The following is a 25,467-nucleotide window of genomic DNA, read 5'->3' as shown; positions in this document are numbered from 1 at the left end:
CTTCATATTGGTGAGTTCCAGGAGCCACAATTGGCCTACGATTCTTAGAAACCGCGTCCAGCTTGCAGTTGAGCTTGGTAAGTATACGAGTCTGAGCGCTCGGAGCACAAATTAATTGAAACTGTTACCATGGTGATTTATTCGAGATCAAACAGATTATTTGACACTGAAAGATTAGCCACTGTAATCAGTTTGACCATTTGAAAATGAAAGCAGAAATCATTACAACTAATATCATGTCTCTTTTTGTGATCCCAAACCACATTAAAAAAAACAACAACAATGAAAACATGTCGACTCAACAGCCTTTGGTACTTTGTAAAGAAACTCTGAGGTTTTGCTAAACCAGCTGTAATGAAAACTGGAAAATGTTCAATCAGAGGTGATTCCACAATGCTATCCATAGATATGGGTTTTGAAAAGGTTTGTGGTCACCAATAAACCTTTTGTGGACAAACTGACATAATGAGAAATGGTGTCTGGAAATGGAAGGACAAAGGGCAGCAAGAGGAGTTAAGCAACTGAAGAAATGTGGGTGGAAATGTGACCACTGCAGTTCCCATCCTCTAACCTTAGATTTAGCTGCTTTAGCTGTTTTTGTTTTGCCATTAAACTGGAAGTGTTTTATTGTAATACTCCATTTATTCTCCTTGCACCATTAAAATGTTGTCTGGGAACACTTATGGCAAACTTAAAACAAAAAAAATGTATGGTTTTAGAAAAGTTTGGTTAGGGTAAAAATGACAACTTATTTTGGACTGCCTATCAAGGAAACCACCTATTAATATCCACCTGAATAGGGTCTTTCTTTTCCTTCAACTTTAATGCAACCCAAACCACATTTGTGTGTACTTCATGTTATATCAAAACAACCGACTAGGCGCTGTGATGTGTGCTATTACTTTTATTGGCATTTCAAGTTACCATGGCAATGTAATTTGCAAAGAAATATATCATTTTTTTCATTGAAAAACACTGACAGAACTCTTACCATCTTCTAAATGCCAACTTTTGGAGCCATTTTGGTTCAAGACGGCTGAAATAGCTACCTAAGATAATGCAAAATATTATAATATGACTATAACTCAATCATTCTTTGAGATATTGAGCTAAAATTTGGTATGATAGCAGCTGAAAGCGAGTCGTTATATATTCCTAAGCCTATTTAAAATCCAAGATGGCTCTTTTAGCTGAAAAGCAAAACATATGATAACTCAGCTATTTTAGAAGATATTGATCTGAAACTTGCTGCCATCGATGCACAACATATTCTGATTTCAAATCTAAAAATGCAAGATGGCCACCAAAGCTAATTTCAAAGAACTCAGCAGTTTTTAGAGTTATTCAGCTGAAATTTGATGTATTGGTAGCTGAGAACAATTCCTAATTGACTCTGGTTGAAAAATCCAAGATGGCCACCTTAGCTTAAAAGAATAAAAAATGTTACTCATTGATTTGTTACCATATTGAGCTGAAATTGTGTACAGGGGTAGCTGAGAGAGAACCCCAACATGCAGTACTGTAAAATCAAAATTTTAAAATGGCTCCAACGTTGTTGTCCCCATCAAAGTGGCTCCAGAAACTTTATAATTTATATATTAGATATTATTAATCAGAAAAAAGGATGTCATTATTTGGTTTTATTGGTAAAGAAAAATCCAGTCTGTATTACTTTATATTTTTTAACCTTCTAAAACTTGTAAAAATAAATAAATACAATTTATGCTATGCACCTTTTGTTTTTCATTTTTCAGTGCAGAGACCAATTAAATGCTTGTATGACTTACAAGCTGGTGGTGGGTTCTCAAGCCACAGAGTCAAAAATGCCTGCCTAATGAATCACTTTGAGGTTCCCCAAGATCCGTGAACTCTTTATCAGTCCTGAATGGGAATGAGACAGGTCTCAAACCCACAAAACATTCAAATACTCAGAAACTAAAATGCTTTTCTTTGCCTTCAAGAGCCTCAAGCAAGACATAACATCTGTCTTTTGAAAGTATTTCATACATCTTTTTTACTGTAGTTTTGATGTATGACTACAAGTGTGTGGAGGAAGGAGGTGCCCTGCTGGCATTGCCAAGTCACTCATAGTAGCATCTCACTGTTCTACAATTGTTGGAAATTAGTTAAACAACTTAAAATTGTGAGAAAATGGACAAATGTTTCTCTGCCATCTCCTCACATTTTTAGTTTTTATGACCAAGTGACCAGTGAGCATTGTGGCTGTTTTTTGAGCAGTCAGTTCCTGGAAGTCACAGAAAACCAATTCACAACTTCACCACATGGTACATCTCTAACCACCTGAGACCAGGGTGGGGGACGAGACCTAGGTCTCATCTAAAGTTTGTGACCACCAGAGACATCAGTGTGGAGTGTGTACAAACCTACAAATACCTGCAGGTGGATGATAAATTGAATTGGATTGCCAATGCTCTGTGAGAGAATAGAACCGACTGCTTCCTCTGAAGGTTGGCATCATTCAACATCTACAAAAAGCTGCTCCAGATCTTGTATCAGGCTGCTGTGGAGTGTATTACTCTTGCATCATCAACAAGATATGATGCAAGCTATGATAAGCTGGGAAGGAAGGCAGGTTCTGTTGTGAGCAGCCTGACATCTGTGCCAGAGTGACAGGCACTGAGCAGGCCCCTGTCAGTCATCCACTGCACAGCATCATCTCCAGACAGCAGCAGACTACTGTCATTGTCCTGCTCCACAGACAGACCGGGGAGTGGGGGCACACAGTAACAGCACTGTTCTGTTATAGCCTGCTTTGTTTGTGCTCAACTTCATCTACATTATTTTGTTGATAGCCTCTGCAACAAAACAATATAGAACATGCAGGATGGCTCTAGCATTCCAGAATTGGGGGCTGAGATGGGGTAGAGGTATCACAGCCGACTTGGGACCCAAAAGTCCCATGCTCAATTCCCAGCCATTCCCACATGTCATGGTGTCTCTGAGCAAGACACCCAATCCCTAACTGCTCCCCGAGTGGTTATATAGCTGCCCACTGCTCCATCTGGGTGTATCCCAGGTGTGATGGGTTAAATGCAGATAACTAATTTCACCATTGTATGGGAACATACAATGATGACAACACATAGCACTTATTATTATTATTATTATTATTATTATTATTATTATTATTATTATCATTAGTAGTAGTAGTAGTAGTAGTAGTAGTACTAGTAGTAGTAGTAGTAGTAGTAGTAGTACTAGTAGTAGTAGTAGTAGTAGTAGTACTAGTAGTATCATCAGCAGCAGCATTATTGTTGTTAGTATTATTATTATTATTATTATATAAACTATAGAAACTGTTGAAAAAGGTTTGAGATTCCCTGTCACCTCTGTGGCCATATTTAGAGAAAAATTTTAGCACGATATTTTCTAACTTGCTTGAACTTTGAGAGCTAAGACTGCAAGCCTCTGCTTGTCAAGAATGAAAATTAAAAATCCCTGCAAATAGTTTGAGGTATTTTGGTAACTATACTTATCTAGCTTTTAATGCTAACTAGTCACAGGCAAATCTGTTGGAGTCAGCCTCCCCACCATCACATACATCTACACCTCCAGATGCAGGAAGAGGGACACCTGCATCAAGAAGGACCCCACTCACCCAGCACACACACTTTTTGCCCCGCTCCCCTCAAGCAGAAGGTGGCGGAACTTTAAGTGTAGACCCACTAGACTCAGGAGCAGCTTCTACCCTGAAGCTGTTAGACTCATGAATCTCTAACCAGGATAATCACTGCAATGAAACTTTGATTGTTAATATGTACTGCTGATTATCCATGGTGCTGATTACTGGTATTTCATGCTACTGTGTTCATTCATTCGTACTCATCCACTCACAAAGACTCATGTTTGTGCTGCTGTTGTTTGGTGTATTGTTTTGCACTATTAATGACTAGGGTAGATCTTAGATCTTTGTGCATGCTGTTTGGCATTAGTTTAGCATATTTCTTGGTTTATATCTTGGATCCTTATTTGCTATTTCTTTATACACTTTATAATTTTGCTGTTGTTGGGTGTAACTGGGACCCTGTGTACACAATTTCATTCCACCTCATGTACCACATGTGATGTGAATGACAAAGGACCTTGACCCTTCTGCCTCTAAGTTTTTCCTGCTGCAGTAACTGTAGCGTCGACCCACTTCTTAGCATTACAGACCTTCTTTATTTCAGTTCTGCAGAACCAGGCTTGTATTTCTGTATGTCACCACAGAAAACTGCAACTCAGGGTTTCCAATCAAATAAAATCAATGTTTTTATGTTTTGCATCTAGAGATGTGATGGTTCGGATAAAATGTGTGTTCTGGATTGGCTTGTCCTGAGCCTGGTTCTGCTAAAGGTTTCTTCCTCCTAAGGGAATTTGTCCTTTCCACTGTCACCTTCATGCTTGCTCAAGATGAGAGTTCTGCGATGGAGTTAAACTCAAAGCAGTCTGCTTCTCAGATAAATAACGTTCAATTATTATTTTTATATATGAATCTTTCTCGGGTACTCCGGTTTCCTCCCACAGACCAAAAACATGCATGTTAGGCTGATTGGTAACTCTAAATTGTCCCTAGGTGTGAGTGAGAGAGTGAATGGTTGTTTGTCTCTATGTGGCCCTGTGATGAACTTGCGACCCGTCCAGGGTGTACCCCGCCCCTCGCACAGTGATTGCTGGACATGGGCACCAGCGACCCCGGTGACCCAAAATGGAATAAGCGGGTAAAGATAATGGATGGATGGATGAATCTTTCTGTTCAGTGCCCTGCGATGACTTCTGTTGTGACTTGGTGCTATGTAAATAAACTTTATTAAATTGAACTGAATTGGAGTGTCCATATGTGGGATTCCCTTGCAACACAGATTTAGCCTAAACTTACATGAAGTATCAATGTCACCATGGCTAGATGCAGTTGTGTTTGTGCATATAGTGTATAAATATTCAGAGTCTGATTACTGCATGAGGCAGCACGTTGGCTCAAGTGGTAGAGATGCTGCCTCTCAGTGAGCAGGTTACCCTGGTTCAAATCCTGGTCCGGGGGCCTTTCTGTGTGGAGTTTGCATGTTCTCCCCTGGAATACATGGGTTTTCTCCAGGTAATCTGGTTTCCTCCCACAGACCAAAAACACGCATGTTAGACTGATTGGTAACTCTAAATTATCCCTAAGTGTGAGTGAGAGAGTGAATGGTTGTTTGTCTCTGTGTCCCTGTGATGGACTGGAGACCTGTCCAGGGTGTCCCCCTCCTCTCGCACAGCGATTACTGGACATGGGCACCAATGACCCCCATGACCCAAAAAGGAAGAAGCGGGTAAAAGATAATGGATGGATGGATTGGTTACTGCAAGTGCATTTTACTGCTTGTTCTCTGTTTAAATATTTTTAAAGTGCTTTACTAAGCCGTTTTGTAAGGCTGAATCTTTTACCAAAACTTGTTGATGTGGCCTCAGTTTTTCCTCCTTCTTTGACCTTACATATCCTAATCCAGTGAAGAAGGTCAATAATATGGCATTTTTGTTTTGTAAGGTTTGGACTGGCCCTGGTTGGTCAGCTCTGCACTGTCTTGGTTGTTTTTGCATGTAGACAGGACCATCATAGCAAAGCTGAAGGCTCATGTGATGTAATTCGTTGTGATACCCAACAGTGAATAGCATGGAGCTCATGCTATTGTTCATTGTTCTTTCTCTCATCCATAACAAGTTATACCAGAGACATGGAAGGCTGTGACTTGGTAGAAACACAGCAGAAAGACATGTGAGGGTGTCTGAGGCCATAGAGCAGGATCATGCCAATGTGGTAGTGTAATACGACATAAGAAGATAAGCTACTGCTAACTAATGTTAGCTTGTTTACAGTTGTTTGGAGTCACACATACAACCAGGACAATGAACCAATCAATGGCCTACACTTTGCTGACGTTAAATCTCCAGCTCCAGTCTATGTATTCCAAAAGTTGACCTGGAAGTGGACCAGACCTCCCAATACAAAGAATCACAACTGGGCCGAACCAGGCCATGCTGGGCTTTATATTGCAAAAGGCCTAGCTTGAATGATTTAAACTTCTTAATTTCTCCTGATGCATGCTCAATAATCCAGGTAGATAAATCTTACAATGCTGTCATTGCAAGTCTCACTTAGCCCGCTGTGAATAGCAAGCCGCAATTAAGGCACTAACGATCAGTTGTTAGGCTGATGGTCCTCCTTTTGCATGTTGAACTAGTTTTGGCTGTCACCAGCAAACTGGTTGATCCACTATGATAAGGTGCTATTTATAAGACTGAGTTTGGTGCAACTCCTCAGACTGAAGAAAGTCTTTTGGATTAAAGACAAAACGTTTGAACAAAGAAGAATTTGTCCAGAGGTCCTTAATTTCTGTTTTTCCATTTTTGCAACAACACATAACAGTAAGAGGTCAAAGTATAAATGCACTGAAGACTAAAAACAAGCTGACACAGGCAAAGACGCATAAACAGGATTAAATCACAGCAGGGCTTCTTTAAAGCAACGTTATTCAGTCTCATGGTTTTGACAGTCATCTCCCTGTTGAGGTGACTTTCAGTATAGAAAGGAGGTAATTTGCACTAAAACACCCAAGCACTAAAAGCTAAAAGCCCAAGAGCTTTAACTGCTTTCTCATGATTATCCTCTAATGGTTTTAAATTAGCTGAGCATAACCATACGCCTCTTGTGCATTGGTTGCCATATCATTTCTCTAAATGTCACCGTGGGGACTGGCAGGGGGTAAATCTAGCAGGGGACAAAAATGAGCTAAAATGGAAAGAAAAAAAAAGTTAAATGGTATAAACAACATGGACATTATAAAGTATTTGTGCTATACAATGTGTTGATCTGTGTGTGGCAATAACTGAACTGTAGAATTATTCTTTGTGCAACATGGAACAAAAGTACCACACAGTTATTCACTTCAATTCTGATGCAGCTTCTTTTTTCAGTATCTATAGCCACTGGTGTGGGTTTGTTTTAACCACCAGCCTGTGGAATAAATTCTACAAAGCTGTCTTCTTGTTTCCAGCTTCTTGTATGTCTACTGAAATGGGAATAGAGTTTGACACAGTAATCTGTGTGTTGCAATAAACAGTTTCAGTTGAACATAAAGTGATCTGACAGAATCCAGATGGTGCAGATTTCATCCAGTATTTCCTGCTGCCTCTTCTGCCTTTGCTCAAAGCTTGATTTGATAAAAAGTATGCTTTTGTTTTAGATAGACCAAGCAGGAATATTGGTGAAATTTTCTTATATTAGAGAATATATGTATAAATGGACTGCACTTGTATAGCTCTTTTCTATCGTATCAAGATACTTAAAACACTTTACAACACAATCTGTGCCCTCATTTACCCATTCATACAGCACTCTACTAGATCTATACAAATAATAATCAGTGCTTTATCACATTCATACACTTATGGGACACACATCGGAGGCAATGAGAGTTCAGTGTCTTGCCCAGGGACACTTCAGCATGTGACTGCTGGTGGAATTAAACCCCCAACTCTTGTATTGGAGGAGGACTGCTCTAACCACTCAGCCACAGCTGCCCCCTAAATATACCAATTGTTATTTCAAGAAATGAGATTCACTGCAGAGTTGGACAAAGAAAAAGTGAAATTCTAAATCAAGATGCAGGACACTGGTAGCAAGCAACAGAACAGAATAGCTCCTTCATCTCACTTTGCTCAACAATTCATATTTAATGCTTCCAATTCAATGTCCTCCATCGCAGTGCAAAGAGGGGAAATGGGAAATACCTCTGTCCATTTGCCCATGCTCTGAGCATGACAACTTGAAAAATAAGTGAGGTACTGACTTCCATTTATGTGTGGGGCTGTATCAAGGCATAAGAAAATTCATCATCAAAGATTGAGATGCCACATTTGGCAAGGCCACCATTGGCCACCCCCTAGCTCTGCCATTGTGCCTGGTGGTGGGAAAATGTGTTCCCTCCACTGACCAGGATCAGTCACTGTGCTGACTCAATTATGAAAAAAAAAAACAAATACATACTGTATTTTAAAAAAACTCCTCCCTGTTTTCTTTCACACAATGTAACTCGTACCACTTGACTATCTTACACCTAAAATATTAAGGTTTACTTACATTCCGTTTCATTCCAGTCTGGAAAAACACTCATCTCAAAATCTACAAACATTCACTATTCAAATCCTTCAGTGACAGGAGGCATTGACGTACAACCACAAAAATCACATTTCGAAAGGCATCTCATGCTCTTGAGTTTCCCCCCTGGGATTAAAAATTATCCGTCCGTCCGTCCGTCCGTCCCTCTATCTATCTATCTATCTATCTATCTATCTATCTATCTATCTATCTATCTATCTATCTATCTATCTATCTATCTATCTATCTATCTAATCTATCTAATCTATCTAATCTATCTAATCTATCTAATCTAGCTAGCTAGCTAGCTGCTATCATCTGAGACATCTACATGTATTTAAATAAAATAGTTGTGTGAATGGTTTGAGCAGCAGTTCATATTCAGTGATTACCGTGTCAGTCATCCTCCCATGTTATGACTCATGGAAGAAGCAGTTTCAATCATACCAGAAGCACAACTTTGTAAGAAAACAAATGTTAATCAGAAATGAAGAGAATGTCTGTTACATTATTCAACGAGCAATTGTTTGATGACGTCCTTGTGAAAATAAACATTAGGGAGGAAAGGGTTAAACACTGCATTGTTAATCGTATCTACAGTTGCATTTAGAAATGTACATAAAATCATCACAAACCTGAATGTCTTGAAATTTTGGGGATTTAATTTATTTATTGGATTTTTTTTCTCCCTTTTCCTGAGTTTATTGATCACAGACAAAAAAACTAAACTTTAAAAAAATTAAAAATAAAAACAAAGTTTTGAGTGTAAAAGTTCGAATGTATTAATCCAGACAGGATCAAAATTCTACATACAAGTTAAAATACTAAAATAAATAAATAGTGCTGCTGAAGGTTTTAGATTATTATAACTGTTATTATTACTATTATTAGTATTGTTATTATTATTATTATTATTATTTCGGCAAGGCCAAGGCCTATTAAATTATCTTTAGCGATCATGATTGACTGCAGCTGCTGATTTTTCTCTCTGTTAATATGAAAGGTATTTGCTCTGCAGCACTTACTGGATCAACTAATACTCATCTGGTCCTCTCAGACAGAAGATTTTTGGTTAGGGTGTCCAGGAACACCCAGGAATCATCAAAGCCAAAGCCACTGTCCCTGTCCACCCTTTCTTCTTTGTGGAATGAGAGGCTGCTGATCAAACACAAGGCCCTTGCACCAAAAAAAAAAAAAAAAAACACCTTCAACCTCAAGTCAAACTTTAATTTGCCCACATGAAAAAAAGGTTTTATGTTCATTCAAGACAAAGACCCTGTTATTTAGCCATGGTGGCAAGATGTATGTCAAGAGGAGTCAAAGTAAGAATTTGGGGTTAATCTTAATTTTCAATCTTTTAACTGTGATTCTGCCAAAAGGAGTGGTCATACATTCATCCAGAATTATGCCAGAAGCTTGTTGATGGCTACATCATAGATGTGTGGTTGAGGTGCAGTCTGCGACGGAACAGTTAACCAAATATTAGTGGACTACCTCAACCCTGCTGTTCAACACTCAGTTTAAATAGCTGCTATCTATGAACAGCCAATTACAGAAAGACACTGACTTCACTGCCAGTCATTTCTTCCCATTGTGAAGAACTTGTCACTTTGACTAAGGAACTGCCTGAGGTTCTGCTTCTTTCAGATTCCCCTTTTCCATCTTGTCAAAACAGAGATAGGCTCCTAAAGCCACCAGCATTAAGACATTTCTCCCTAATGACTCTTCCTGTCTCTCTCTGCTGCAGCTCACTTTCTATGGAATTTGAAATTAAAATTAAAATTAGAGTTGATCAGTTTTTATTAATATATGTTTTTACTTTAAAACAGTTGGAGAAAGGAGTTATTTTTTTTATATTTATGTATATATATTTTTTTATTTAGAACATATGCTAAGGACAAAGAAAATTGGATCAAACAGATGCATTAAAATAAAATAGAGCAAATTTATTCAAAGGAAAGTTTCTTCGGGTTTGATGCTTGACTCTTGAAAGGATGGTGTGACTTTTGTATTTGATAAATGAGAGCAATCCAAAGATTGTGCATCGTTCCTGTTCACAAATCCCCTAACAAAGAGAGATGTGCGCCTCAAACTGTGCGAGCAATTAAAACAGGCTCGTTTCTTCTACTTGTCTTTGTGCAGTTTGTCCACATTTAGTTGAGGTTTTGCAAAAAGTATAAAAATTGCTGTTGATGTATCAAAGACACCATTGTAACTGGCAAATAGAGTTGTGCATTCTGATACAAGAATAAACTATTTTTCTTACCACTGTCAGCTGTCATATCACCACTATTTGTTTTGTGAATCACCTGTGAAGATAAAGCCAACAGTGATGTCCAATAAGGTATTGAGCTAAAGGAAGGAGCGGTTTATTTTTTGACTTATACCAACAGACTGTTAGAATGGTATGTTGGAAGTGAAGGAGAATCATTTGAAAATAATAAGATATATCCTGTAGCCATGTTTCTTGAAATAAGATTTAAATTTGAGGTTGATTAGTGTGCCTTTTGTCAATCAGAAGATTTCATTCAACCTTTATTTAGACAGGTAAATCCCATTGAGCCTCGAGGACTCATTTACAAGAGAGACCTGAAGAAGATGAATCCCTCAAGCAATTTTTTTTTTTTTTTTCATGTCAATGCAAAGTCTTTGGTCAGACATCAGAAACTGGATTTATCTCAAACTTAATATTCCTTATTTTGATGCTGATGCCATTTTACTTTATGTGGATAACTTAAACTCAGCTTTCTCTGATGCCATAAATATAGTTGTACTTATAGTAAAGTACCACAATTATTATAGTAAGAGAAGAGATAATAAGCATTCCTTCCTGTTTTATGAACGATTTGAAGTCGTACTATTCTTCATTAAGTAGATTAAAAAAACTGCAAAACTGCTAGAAGCATTTCTCAACAAATAAAACTTATTGATTTAATTAAAACAACAAGTTTTTCATATAGTCACGCTCCTTTGTTTTTTATTTACAACATTTTTTATGTTTATTTTTTTTTCTCTTTCATTATTTTGTGAAATGTAGTTATGACAGCCTTCACGAGTTTGTATTTGTATATTGTTGCATTGTTCTGTTTTGTGTTAATAAAATTCTAGAAAGAAAAAAAAAACCTGACGGGCTTGTCAGCAGGTAAGGGGCGTTTACCTTTGGGACAAATTGAGGTCGTGGATTGGTCAGTTGCTGACACGCCTACTGGATTGAGTGACAGGTTGCGCCGTGGAAGATCCGACTCGGTACAAAAAAAAAAAGAGAGCTGTAGCAGCGGCACTGGGAGGTGCGGCCCAAATGCAGTGGCAGTCCAGCAGTGTCTGCAGCGCAGGGCTCCAGGAGAAGACCAGACACTTTGTTTTTGCCCTCGCTGCTCTGGGCCCCTTAGAGATCGTGGGCCCCTGGGCACCTGCCCATTTGCCCATATGGTTAATCCGGCCATGCCAACAGCTTCTTAAAATCTTAAATATTGGTGTTTTACGTTTACATCAACAATGGTTGTACTCCATCTTTATGGAATAAATCATTCGGACAGTTGCAGAGGTGAAGCACTTCCCATTAGCTGCTCTTTCTCTTATCATTCTTAAAGCTGACATATGATTACATCTAATCGTCCCTGTTTTTACAGCAGACAGCTGAACACTATGCGCTCAAAGGCCACATAAGCTGAAATGTCATACACACGTATTTCCTTCTCTCTTGCTTTTTTTCTTTTTCTTCTCACCCCATCAGTCGTTTGACACAATGGAAGCTGTTGTATCTTCTTCTATTCATTTTTATTGATGCTTCCAAAGATTCATTTGCCAGTCACACACCCCTCTCAGCCAATCGGTGTACCCATCCAAAACCATATTTGTTATTGGATGTACTAAAATAAAGCAAGAAAACAATTTGGTCCTTCTTTGAATCAATTGAGGGCTCTCGCCTTAGCAAACCCCTGCTCCATCTTATCATATCTGGAAAACACGTTTTCATTTTGACTTGGTCATTTGGCTTTGGCAATAACTCTGTATGACTTCATTTACGAGGCCATGTGGCATGATTGTTACTGCCTTGTCAGATGGGACAGAAGGGATGAGTTGGAGGGTCTTGTATGTGTGAGAAAGAAAGGGACAGATGTTAGCTGTTAGTGATGCTGTGTAGAGACACAGCTTCATTATTAACCTTGCAGGGGAATCAAAGAATGGCTTTGTATATATTGCTTATTGAAAAACATTTTCAATATGGGGGAATAGAGCTGCTTCTTTAAAATCTATCACAAGCCTGATTAAAAAAAACAACATTTTAACCCCTTTAGACAGAGATTCCCTCCAGACTTTTTGTCAGACACTTTTGTACTTTATGGGTTGCATCAGTTGAAAAGACTATACAAGCACATGGACTGTCACGGATGAGAAGAGCTTCAAAAAAGTCCTTGACTCTGATGTACAGCAGCTTCCTGTTGGAAGGAAGTGTCTCAGACAGTGTCTATAAAAAACAGAAAGGATCAATGTTAATTTTGATGTGCAGGTACTCAAGAGTACTTTGCTTCAGGTGGAAAAGTTTAAGTATCTGGGTGTGTTGTTCACAAGTAGGATGGGATGATAGATTTGGTCCTCATCCTCAGTAATGAGTGTTACTTCCGTCGGCAGTGGTGATGAAAGAGTTTAGTCAAAAGGCAAAGCTCTCAGTTTACTGGTCTGACTACATCCCAGTCCTCACCTGTGGTCATGAGGTTTGGATCATGACCAAAAGAACAAGATCCTGGACAAAAGCAGCTGAAGTTAGCTTCCTTAGTATGGTAGCCAGGCTCAATCTTTGTGATGGGGGAGGAGCTCTGTCATCTGTGGGGAGCTTGAAGTGGATCCATGGCTCCTCTGCATCAAAAAGAGACAGTTGAGATTGTTTGGACATCTAATTAGGATGCCTCCTGGACGCCTCCGTTTAGAGGTTTTCCTGGCACATCCCAATGGTAAGAGGCTCCAGAACAGACCCAGAACTCACTGGAGGGATTACCGTATATATCCTCTCTGGCCTGGGAGCAGCTCAGATTACCCAAGGAGGAGATGAAACAGGTCACTGGAGAGAGTGAGGTCTGGGTTTCTCTTCTGGACCTGTTGCCTCTGCAACCTGATTATGGGTGAATGGTAGAAGATTGAGATGGGGGAATTCAAGAGATGGCACATAAGAGCCAATCCTCTCTTGTGAAAAGTCAGAGTGAGTGAAATGCAGCAGTCTATCTTCATCCTTGGCATTGGCAGCAGATGATGAATGAAGAGTTGATGTACGTCTCAGTAAAGGGAAGCACATCTGTTGTGTCTAATCATCATTGTTCAAATGGTAAGAAACATCACTTAAGATGGTGTCGCATTGGGCTGTGACCGGCTTGTGAACATCTTAAGGGGCGATAGCTCCAGAATGTTGTGCAATGTTTGCAGCGATTCTTGATTTTCCCACGAGTAACAAAGGTCCACAGTACACACCTGAGTTTTGAACATGTTCAAAATACTGTGCAATAAATGTTCTTGCCTGTGCCTAAAACCAGCGCTGATAATACATAACATTTATGAAAAGCACAAGCGATTCCACATCTGACTATCTTTAGTTCAAAGGTTCAATCAAGAAGATTAAATCCTAAATGTAGGGACAGCTGTCTTGGTGGTTACAAAGTGGAACAAAGAAAGTATGATGTGAACAGAGGTGGGCAACAAAAAAGTGAGCTCATTCAACTATGCAGTTTTGCAAGTTGTGCACACAAAACTAGCTGCACAAAACCAAGGCCCACTGGGCACTTACAGTCACTCAGTTCACTGACACTGCTGCATGTGCATGCTTTTGTCATATCTGTACTTTTTGTGATTTTATTTAGTCCTTTAATTCATCTTAATATTATTCCTTTCATGGTTTATGTTTATTTTTTGTCATTAGAGTTCTGTTGTGTTTTCCTGTTCAGTTTAGGTCGTTGGTGCTTTTGTTTTTATTTTAGGGGTTTCTTTGAGTATTCTAGTTTACGTCTTGGTTTGTTTTCCAGTGTTTTTTGTGCCATCTTCCATTAACCCCCACTAAGCTTCCTGAGTGTTTGTTCAGTTAGTCTGCCACTCTCACCTGCTCCTAATTAGTAATCAGCCCAGATATTCCTACTTCTCTCTCAGTTTGAAAAGTTCAATGTACACGATAGGACTTTTTTTTTCTCAAATATTGTTCACAAACTCAAAAAATTCAAAAACGAAAAATAAAACACAATGAACAACCTGACAAGATGAACTGAAACCAGAACATCAAAACAAAAGCCCCTCACAAATCCACAATACAAACCACAAAGAACCATGCATCATGACAATATTTCCACTAGAGCATGAGTGAAAAAGAAACTGTATGCATCAGCATGTCAAAACCTTCACAGGTTATAAACAATGCTATCCAAAGGAAATGAAAAAAAATGAGGAAAACAAACATTAAAGGGAAATGTAATTAACAATAATAAAAAAAGGCAATAATAAATCAATGATTGGAGCTGCAAGTGTCCACTACTGGCAACAGGAAGTGCAAATATCCTCTGGATTGAAAAACACCCACAGCAGGAGCCACATTTCATCTTTTAGAGCTACTAAATTTAATTCCAATAAAGCGACTGATATGAACAAATATATGGTATATACAAATCAGTGGTGAAAAATTGCCTGTTTTAACATTTTTAAACATTTTTTTCCCCCCTAAACTTTAAAAATGATGTTCCGGTAGTTGTATTTGTTGCATCAGCTTAAAAGACAGCATAACACATGGAGTGTTGTGGATGAGACCAGCTTCAAACAGGGTTTTGACACTGATGTCTAGCAGCATTCTGTTCTACAGGAAGCGTTTCAGACAGTGTCTGTGCAAGTAATAGACAGGATCAACTTTAATTTTGATGTGCAGTTACGTAAGAGATGGCACAGAACAGCAAATCATCTCCTATGCAAAGTCAGAGTGGGTGAAATGCTGAAGTGCATCATTGTCCTTGGCACCAGCAGCAGATGATGATAGATGAGGTGATGTAGGGCTCAATAAAGTGCATCCTTATTATTGCCTTTGTCAGTCTGAGCTTAGGCACCTGATAAAGGAAGTGCACCTCTGGTACATAAGGGGTACACCTCTTGTGTACTTAATAGTTATTGGTTTGGTGTTAAGAAAGAGCACTACACTGATTACTCAAAGGAAACTAGAGTGTTGGAGTTGCGAACAATGGGTCTTTAAAATCAGAAATACTAGGTATAATGAAAACAATTTCCTTTTCTGCTAATAATATTATGGGTTCTGGAATCAATATATTCAGTCAAATAGTTTGAGATACTTAAGTCAAGCATGCTATTTGACATGATGCAGTGCACACATGCTAAAACTGTGTTTTCTGTAAAACTTTGCTCCTAAGTCTTGATGCAGATGTAGAGGAAATCATTATATTGGAACAAACTGAAACCCTCTAAACTAAGCAGACATTAATAATGTACTCTCATCTCATATCTCATATATTTCATCCTTCAGAAGAAATGGCATTACTGATGAGATGACTGTCTCACACGCAGCAACCAAGCCGAAGCGGGAAAAAAAAAACTAGCTGTTTCTTTTGTGTCTCTTCAGCCTCCCACAGCTCAGAACCTGGACACAATATGTATGAGTGCAGCGTTCTCCTCTGCACTGCTGCAGATACCCCACAGTGAGCGGCACTTTGTGATCTGTCTGAAAGACGCCTGATTTAGGCATCCATGGTGGATAATCAGTGATGCTTTCTCCTATCACCCTTTCAAACTTCCACTTAAAGGCCTTTGGTTGACTGGTTGGTTGAGCACTAGCTCATGCAGGATAAGGAAAACCTTAAATAGGAACCTACATTTACAAGGTTTTATTCTGAAGACCAAGTTGCTTGTTCACAGATGGAGCAGTGCAGAGGAATACAGATGCACTGCTTGCTACAATATGACAAGAAAACATCAAATCTGACTGAACAGCTCCAAAGTCCCCAGCTGGGATTCAATCTGACATTCTTCTTGCTGAGAGGCAATAGCTCTACCAACTGAGCTACTGTGCCACCCTAGTTTTTATATTGCTTAAAAGTATAGTTTTCTCAAAAGCTTGTGGTGGCCGAAGATTATTCTATGGTGACCAAGGCTACTATTGGCCACCCCCTGGCTCCACCATTTTACACGATGGTGGATAAAGTTACTCCCTTCACTCGCCAGGATCTGTCACTCTGTGCTGCCTCAGATGTGAGAAAAAAACAATATCCACCCTTTGTTAAAAAAATGTTGTAAGCTCAATCATCCAGGTAGATAACAACAAAAAAGGTTAAATCGTCATCTGGACCAGTTTCTTTAAGTGAGAATCATTTTGTCATCCATCCAAAGGACTTCCTCAGTCTACGGCCTGTGCACAAGATTTGTCACATAGGTAGCCTTCACTGCTGTGTTTCAAGCTAACGTCCTGTGGAATCTCAGAAGTAGGCTTTTAACACGTACAAAACAATCAATCATCATGTACAGCAATCCAATGTTTTAGGCCAGATGGCCCACTTGCTACTCACAGAAACAGCATGAGGACAACCAAGGCCAAAGTGGTTCAGGCTTGTTCAGACACTTGGTTTGAACATTTGATTCTTGTACAGTACATGATGATTGATTGTTTTGGATGGGTGTGCTCTGTTTGCATGTGTTAAAAGCCTACTTTAGAGATTCCAACAGGAGGTTAGCTTGAAACACAGCAGTGAAGGCTACCTATAGGACAGATCTGGTTGACAGGCCATAGACCATGGGTGCCCAAAGTGGGGCCCGCGGGCCAAAGTTGGCCTGCCAAGCTGTCCTCAGTGTTAAAGTTTCCTTTGAAGAATCAAGGTGCTTACACTCACTGATTCCACCATTTGACTTTATTGTTAGTCGGTCTGACCACCATAATTTAACTACACGGTAGAGTAGATAATTTATGTATTTTTTAAATAATTTTAATTTATATTTTTAAATTTCATTTTGACAGACTTTCTATCATCCCTCGGCAGTTTCTTGCCACTGAATAATATTTTCCTTTGACAGAACACACTTATAAATCACACAAAGTGTTTAAAAATAAATTGTACATATGAACTGGTTTCAGTGGTGATTTGAGCCTCTTTAAATTTCAACTCAGCACCCCTGAAAAATAAAGAAATCATTAGGATTGTGTTAGGAAACAGTTCTCAAACCTTAGATTCACCAAAATATTGAATAAATATGGAATAAATGACGACAGTCTCAAACGGGCCAATAAAATCTATGATTTTTTTGCACGAGTCACGCCACCTTCAATCAATCCAGTAGGCACGTCAGCAACTGACCAATCAGACCCCACCACCACCACCAACGCAGCCTGTTCTGTAATGTTCTTTATGCAGAATGGAAGGATAAATAACTTTAATAAATAAATGGACTTTAAAGAAGTATTTGCATTTCATGTATTATTGCTTTTGGCCCGCAGCCCTCTGATAGATTTTAAATTTGGCCCTCTCAGGGAAAAAGTTTGGGAACCCCTGCCATAGACTGAGGAAGTCTTCTGTATTGGGTACAAACCTTTTCTCACAAAGAAACTAGTCCAGATGACATGATTTAACCGTGTTTTGTTTTTTGTTCCTCCTTCTGTTCTTCTCCACACTGTAACACCTACCCACTTTAATATCTTGTGCTGAAACATTAAGGCTTATTTACATTCCCTGTTCAATTCCATCCATCCATCCATCCATCCATCCATCCATCCATCCATCCATTATCTTCCGCTTGTTCTGAAGTCGGGTTGCCAGGGCAGCAGCTTGAGCAGGGAGACCCAGACATCTCGTTCCACAGCCACCTCTTCTAGCTCTTCTGGGGGGACTCCAAGGAGTTCTCAGGATAACTGTTCAGTTCCAGTCCAGAAAATCACTTGTCTTATAAAAATAAATAAATTCACTGTTCAAATCCCTCGGCGATGGGGAACATTGTCATACTAGTTGTTTAACTTAACTTCAGCATAAATTATATATATCCCAATCAAATAACATGGGATTTATGAAACTTCTTATACATGACCTAAATGACTGTCATTGATGATATCCTAACTGCTGACGTGCATGACTTTACTGTCATAACATGTCTGAGTTGATGTTCCCCCTCCTTGTCTCACTGTTTTCAATTTATATATTTATTCTTTTTAATGAAAAAGACAGCAGTGTGAGTTCTGAGGAGAGATGGTGAAGTCCTCATTAGGCTCTGTGTGTTTAGCGGTGAGATGAAACAGACCCTTTTAACTTTGAACAGCAGTCTTACATCTGCATAAACATGTGAGTGAGTCATATTTTAACTTGACATTTGGAACTGATTATTAAGGCCTGCTTTCTGAAGGTTTGTGTCTAAACTCAAAGCAGCAATAAGCATCAGGTAGATTCTCGTTTGACAAGGGAAGCAATTTAAAATTTTGAGGAAGGAAAACTCTACTTGTTCAGATATTATGAGGGGAAAAAGTGTACTCAAAGTGTTTTCAGTGCTTTTGCACCAGAAATATAAGTTTTACGAAGTTGTCTTGAATTTATTTTTCCATCTTAGAAGTGAGACCAAGTTTCTTTAATTAATTTTGCCAGCACTGAAGCACCCTTTCATTATTTTTCAGTTATTTTCTCGCTTGTATCACTTTTTTTTTTACTTAATGTTCTTTCCATGAATTTAGTAAAAACTTGAAATACTTCAGAATTAATGGCTAAAATGAGAATAGTGAGCCATGACTTTTGGTAGCAGAACAGATTTTGGTGTAGACCAATTTAGCAACAAGCAAAAAAAAAAAAAAAAAAAAATCACACAAATGCTGCAATTTTAACAAATTACTGGTAAGTGAAAAGGCACAGCCCTCTAAAAATCTCTTTAGTTCACTCATACTTCATAATATAAATATTATGCAAGGCTTAAATTAGTAACAGAAAGGAGCACAAGCCATTGTATGGAAGCTAAACTTAGATGAGAGGTGACTATATGTGAGCAGCAGTATGGTTTTATGCCAAGAAAGAGCACCACAGATGCCATCTTCGCTTTGAAAATGCTGATGGAGAAGTACAGAGATGGTCAGAAAGAACTCCATTGTGTTCTTGTGGATTTAGAAAAAGCATATAACAGGGTGCTGTGGTGTGGTATTGCTCGAGGAAATCGGGAGTGGCTGAGAAGTATGTTAGACTGGTCAGGCAAGAATTCCCGTGGACTATGATGTTTTCAGATGACATTGTGATCTAAGATGAGAACAAGGAATAGGTGGACGAGAATTTAGAGAGGTGGAGGTATGCACTTGAAAGAAGAGAAATGAAATCCAGCCGTATTAAAACAGAGTACATGTCTAAAAAAGTCAAATCTGGTCCTCTGGACATTCAAAAAACAAAACAAAGCAAAACAACAACAACAAAAATGTAGAAACATTTCGTCTTTCATCTGAAAGACTTCCTCAGTCTGAGGTGCTGTATTCAGTTCAGTTTTATAAATAGCACCTTCTCAGAGTGGATCAACCAGTGGTAAAAGGATGGCTGGCTGGATGGATGGATGGTATTCTGTACATTTTCTCAAAGAATGATTCAAAGTCAGATGACTAACTTTTGAGATGTCAAAGTTTATCAAAACAAACTTCCTTTTTAACTAGCTTTACATTTTCTAAACAGTTAATACATTAAAATGTGGGCATTTCAGTATATTTTCACTCATCTTGTGTCTCACTGGTAAAGGGTTTACAGATTTCCTTAAAATCCCTGGAATACAAAGTGCAAACGTTCAAATTCTGAATAACTCGTATCTGAGCTCAGATTTTTCTCTTGAAAATTAAAAGTAAATGTCCTTTTTAACACATCAGATCTTCTACATGAAACTCTTGAGACATAAAGATTACATGAGTGACAAGCTTTTGTCTCTTATAGATCAGAAATAGGTTTGTGCAGTTATGATGTATTGTCCCCATCGTAGAGCAAACGGGGGATGTGGAAATCCCCTCTTCATCCATCCAGCCCGTTTTTAACCAGTACAAGCACAAGAGAGCACGTTACACAAATTTTGGCCTCACTGCTGTAGTGGACTAGGCCCATGTCAAAAACTAAGTCTAAGGTCAAATCCCTTGACCTTAAGAACCTTGTGGGACAGGAACTGTCATTTTATTGATTTGAATCCAGAAATACAGGTTCACCCATCCTGAGACTTTCTCTCTTGAAGATTCATGTGAAAGAACACTCTCTTTTTTATTATCATTACTGTTTTACAAATGTTGATAATCAAAATGTCTTAGTTCAAACCATTTTAGATGTTGCAGTGAACTAATCAATTTTATTAACTGTGTAATGATTTTTCTCATGCAAAGTTAGAATTCATGTTGAGGTCTGTTACAGATTTTTATGCATTTTCTGATTTCTGCCTTTGAATGAGCAAGTGTAAGTTGGTCCAAGGTTGGAGTCAAATGCAAAACAAGTTGTTGGAACGAACTATCATGTTTTTAGAATCCTCTCAGACGTAAATATAGAGGTTTTTGGCACCTGTTTCTGAAACGCGCCAAAACAAAACTCTCTCTGTCTGTGAGAACATTTCTGATCGTTTCATAACAATTCTTGCTGTCTTCTAACCTCTTACGTCACAAAACACACCCCGTCTGGTTGTTTCTGGCCAATGGGAGACTCCCGTATGAACCGGGAAAAAGAGCTCTTTAAATTGTCGGTACTTCCTGGTCTACTCAGTTCTGTTAGAAGCTCTGTTAGAAGTTCTGTAGAAGCTCTGGAGAAGTTCTGGGAAGCCTCTGCTCGAGATCTGTGCGGAGAAGCCCAGTTCTGTGAGAGACGGGATGATCCTGACATGACAACAGAGCTCTTCCGAGTTCCATGGGATTATAACATTTTCACTCGCCACTACTTCTGACGATTCACAGCATCCTAAGGAGACGCTGGACAGGTAGCGTTAACGGAGCTCCATATCTGCTGATTAACTTCAGAAAGGTAACGAGTCAAGTTTCCTACCAAGCGTACCGGGGAGAGCTGGGTTCTGACGGAGAGTGTCGGTTCTGGTGAACACTTCCCCTCCCATACCATCTTTACTCCCTCTAAACTTCTTTCCCATCTTTAAACTTTCTATCAAGTAGATATTCTTCCAGATATTTAGAAATGTCTGTGTAAAATGCTCATCCACATCCGTGTGGGTAAAAGATCATAGGTGTACAGTTTCATAAATGTCTGTGGTGAAGCAACGGAAAAATCATGGCCGTATGATTTTTCCTGATTGATTGCTTATGTTGTTATTTTCATAATTTGCCAAATTAATGTAAATGTTTGATGTTAAACTTTGATTCTGTAAATAAATGACCGCATTCATTTTGATGGGTCAAATATAAATGACGTCTCACGTTTGCATTTCCTTAAATTCAATGTACGTTTTATTCAGTCCAGAAAAATGAGGAATCCGTGTTAATTGATGAATATATCTGAGCATCTGTTCATCTACACTGCACTGGCTACCGGGTCACCTTCAAATCCAGTTCAAAATACTCCTGTATGTCTACAAATCGCTGAACAGTTTCACCCCCCCCCCCCCCCACACACACACACATCTCTCTGATCTGCTACAACCGTATGTCCCACCACGTTCCCTGAGGTCAGCGGACCAGTTGCTCCTCACAGTTCCAGGAACTCATCTTAAGCGCAGAGGTGACAGGACCTTCTCTGTAGCAGGACCAAGACTCTGGAACGAGTTACCTCTGCTTGTCAGACAGGCCCCCCTCCTTCTCGGTTTTCAAATCTCATTTAAAAACTCACTACTATTCAGTAGCTTTCAACACCAGAGGCTCTGTGTTTTGATCCTGTACGCTCCACACTGGTTTGTCATCATATTTATTATCTGCAGCGTTTTTATGTCTATATTTTTGATTTACTTCATTTTGTATATTGTTTTGTGTGTTGTCTGTTGTTCTGTCTGTACAGCACTTTGGTTGGCCTTGTAGATGTTTTAAGTGCTCCATAAATAAAATGGTATGGTATCCATCCATGTTATGAGCATGATAACTTGAAAAATGAGTAAGGTATCGACTTCCATTTTGGTATGTGGCTGCATCTAAGCAGGTGTGGAAATAACGAATTACAAATACATTACTGTAATTAAGTATTTTTTGGGGGTACTTGTACTTTTATGAGTATTTCTTTCAAGTGTGTAATTTTACTCGTACTTAAGTACAATTTAGACCATGTAATCTACTTAGCTAATTTTAAAATCAGAAATTGCTACTGAGTCGGGAGTGGTGGTGCAGAGGTTAGAGAAAATGGGCCTGTGGTCGGAAAGTTGCAGAGTCAACTACCGGCAGTGTCAACATCAAAATCTTGGTGGAAAAGGTGAAACACCGACACCTGCCTCCACCCTCATTTGCCCCATTCTGGGTCCTTGAGCAAGGCCCTTACCCCCACCATTTGCTCCCAAAAAATAGGTCTCTCTTGAAAATGAGTTCTCGTGACTCAATGAGATTACCTGTATAAATAAATGGTAAATGGAAAAAAAAAAAAAAGAGGGTACGGCCGCAATTTGAATTAATATTCAAACCGTTCATCTGCATCTTTGTAGCCAATAAGGCTCTCAGATCGCGAACGCGCCAATTACCTATGATGTAAGCAAATGACTGTAGAGTAGAGAGTCGTTTATGGACCGAAGATTTGGAGAAAAAGCCAAAATGAGACAGAGGACACTGTCAACAGAGAAAATGACGAGGTAAAGGCTGAGGACGAGTGCCAGTGGCCATACCTGGAGGAATGTTTCATGTACAGAGGGTGAAAAGGAGACAACGTCCAGATGCATTGCAGACTTTGTTTGATCTCTCCAGTGGTAGCTGCTTACAAGACTTAAGCATTTAATCTAAAAAAACATATTGCGGTATATGAGGTTTTACAGCTACCTGTATGATATTGCTTTTTTATTGCTTGTATGTGCGGGTTATTAGTTTGGCTAAGTATGCAAAAATCTTACATACTGTCCCTGCCATCGGTTTGCCTGGTACTAAATAAGACAGAGCTTCTGAGCGTCTGAGAAATGTGCTTTGAATGTAACTATTATATACAATAAATTGAATTGAATGCCTTCTATTGACAAATCAATAAAACATCAGTTGGTTAAAAAGTAATTAAGACTCTTGAGTAGTTTTTGAGAAGAGCATTTTGTACTTTTTAAGCAGTACAATTTAAGCAGTGTAACAGTACATGTACTTGACTACAAATTTTCAGTACTGTCCACATCTGCATCTAAGTGTAGAAAAGGTTGTTTGTTTTTTTTTGGAAATTGGGTTGCCATGTAGAGCTGCTGCCTCTCAGCGAGCAGGTCCTTGGTTCAAACCCCGGTCCTGGGGCCTTTCTGGGTGGAGTTTGCATGTTCTCTCCGTGCATGCGTGGGTTTTCTCCGGGTACTTCGGTTTCCTCCCACAGTCCAAAAACATGCATGTTAGGCTGACTGGTAACTCTAAATTGTCCCTAGGTGTGAATGAGAGAGTGAATGTTTGTTTGTCTCGTTTGTCTCTATGTGGCCCTGTGATGGACTTGCGACCCGTCCAGGGTGTACCCCGCCCCTCGCACAGTGATTGCTGGACATGGGCACCAGCGACCCCCGTCACCCAAAATGGAATAAGCGGGTAAAGAAAATGGATGGATGGATGGATGGGTTGCCATGTCAATATTCAAGAGGGCTGCCACTACATATGCATGTGATGCAAGCACCCCATCATTTGAGAACAGCTGCCTAGTTTTAATATTGTTTAAAAGTATAGTGTCCTTGAATTATTGGGGTGGCCAAATATTGATCCATCTTTGCACTTGGTGGTGGATAAAATAGTACCCACTAATTGCCAGGACCCATTACTCTGTCTGTCCTCAGACAAGCATGATAAATACATTTTTAAAAATCCTGATTCTGTTTTTCTATACAGTGTACCTCCTACCCACTTGAGTATCTTGCACCAAAACCACTGTTTACTTGCATTCCTTGTTAATTTCCAGTCCAGAAAACACATCTAGAAAACTACAAATATTCATCATACACATCCTTCAATGACAGAGAACATCAGTATACTGCTTGTTGAGGCTTCCTTTCAAGTTGTGTTTCTGCCTGCCTGTGTTAAAAGTGTTGACAAATACAGGTGTGGGTCATCATGGGAACCCTTGTAAGTCTTGACTCCCAATGTTTTACGATTAAATTTTTTATATTTGTGATCAACTAGAAGTTTTCACTGTCATTTCCTCCATCATTTGGTTTAGTGAGGATGTTTTTGTGTTCACAGAAGTTTGTGAAACCTTTCTGGAACTTTGGCTACTTTGCCCTCTGTGCTATCTTAACCTTAAATTTCTTGTGTCCACAGTTCCAGCCAATATCTACAAGGTGTCAGAAGACATCACTGTGAATGAGGGCAGCAACGTAACACTCAGCTGTTTGGCAAGCGGTAGACCAGACCCCATGATCACCTGGCGGCTGCTCAACCCCTCAGGTGAAAACCATACAATCATCAGTGCTCATTATTTTCTGAGGCTAGACGGCTGGGAGGAGGTGTGCCAAATTAGAACATGTGAGATTTTGTTTCACAAAATATGGCATGGTTCTAAACACAGAACTTGTATTTTGATGCTTTTTTGTCTTGTCAACTAAACACACATTCTCAACACAGATAACCCATCAACGAGTATTTTAATTAGACCTATTTTTTTTATAACAATGAGAGGATATTTATAAAGTTTTATGAATAAAAGCGATTGAACCAGTCCTTTTGCTTCTGATATAACTAACAATATTCTGAGATCTAAAAAATAAAAATGTTGAGTTCTTCTCACAGCCAAATCAATCTCCTTTGTTTATTTTTTATTTTTTTGTCACTATACTGTTTTACACAGCTTATCAGAGAGGAGTGACCACAATACAATTATTTCCTTGTTATTGTCCCACATCCCAAAGCTAAGAGGGGGAACTGGAAATATCCTCTGTCTGTCCGTGCATGTTGTGAGCACAACTTTAAAATTAAGTAAGGTAATAACTTTCATTTATATATGTCGCAACATCTCGGTGCAAAATAAAGTTCCTTTCGAAATTGGGTTGCCACGTCAAAATCCAAGATGGCTGCCTCCATATATGTATATATGTTAACCTTGTGAGCTGGGTAACTTGCAAAATAAGCAAAGGCCAACTACCATTTTAATGTGTGGCTGCAGGCCAAAATTCCAGATGGCCACCCCAATTGTATACAATAGTCCCTCGTTTATCACGGGATAGTATAACAATTAGTAAGTAGTAGTTTATTTTTGTATACACACACACACACACACACACACACACACACACATACACACACACATATA

General features: G+C 39.1%; 1 protein-coding gene across 1 annotated transcript in view; it reads left to right on the top strand.

The window, feature by feature from the left end:
* LOC119411566 (limbic system associated membrane protein) overlaps positions 1–25,467 on the top strand; it is a 375,247-nt gene that overhangs the window by 304,042 nt on the left and 45,738 nt on the right. Inside the window, exon 4 of the mRNA XM_037678520.1 lies at positions 24,480–24,605. Coding sequence (XP_037534448.1) covers positions 24,480–24,605 — 126 coding nt within the window. The remainder of the gene's footprint in view (positions 1–24,479; positions 24,606–25,467) is intronic.

This window comes from Nematolebias whitei, chromosome 6, assembly GCF_014905685.2.
Source record: "Nematolebias whitei isolate Nwh7 chromosome 6, NemWhi1, whole genome shotgun sequence".
In the NCBI taxonomy this organism is placed as follows: Eukaryota; Metazoa; Chordata; class Actinopteri; order Cyprinodontiformes; family Rivulidae; genus Nematolebias; species Nematolebias whitei.
The sequence above is the reverse complement of the archived record's forward strand: the minus strand, read 5'-3'. Positions and strand labels throughout refer to the sequence as shown.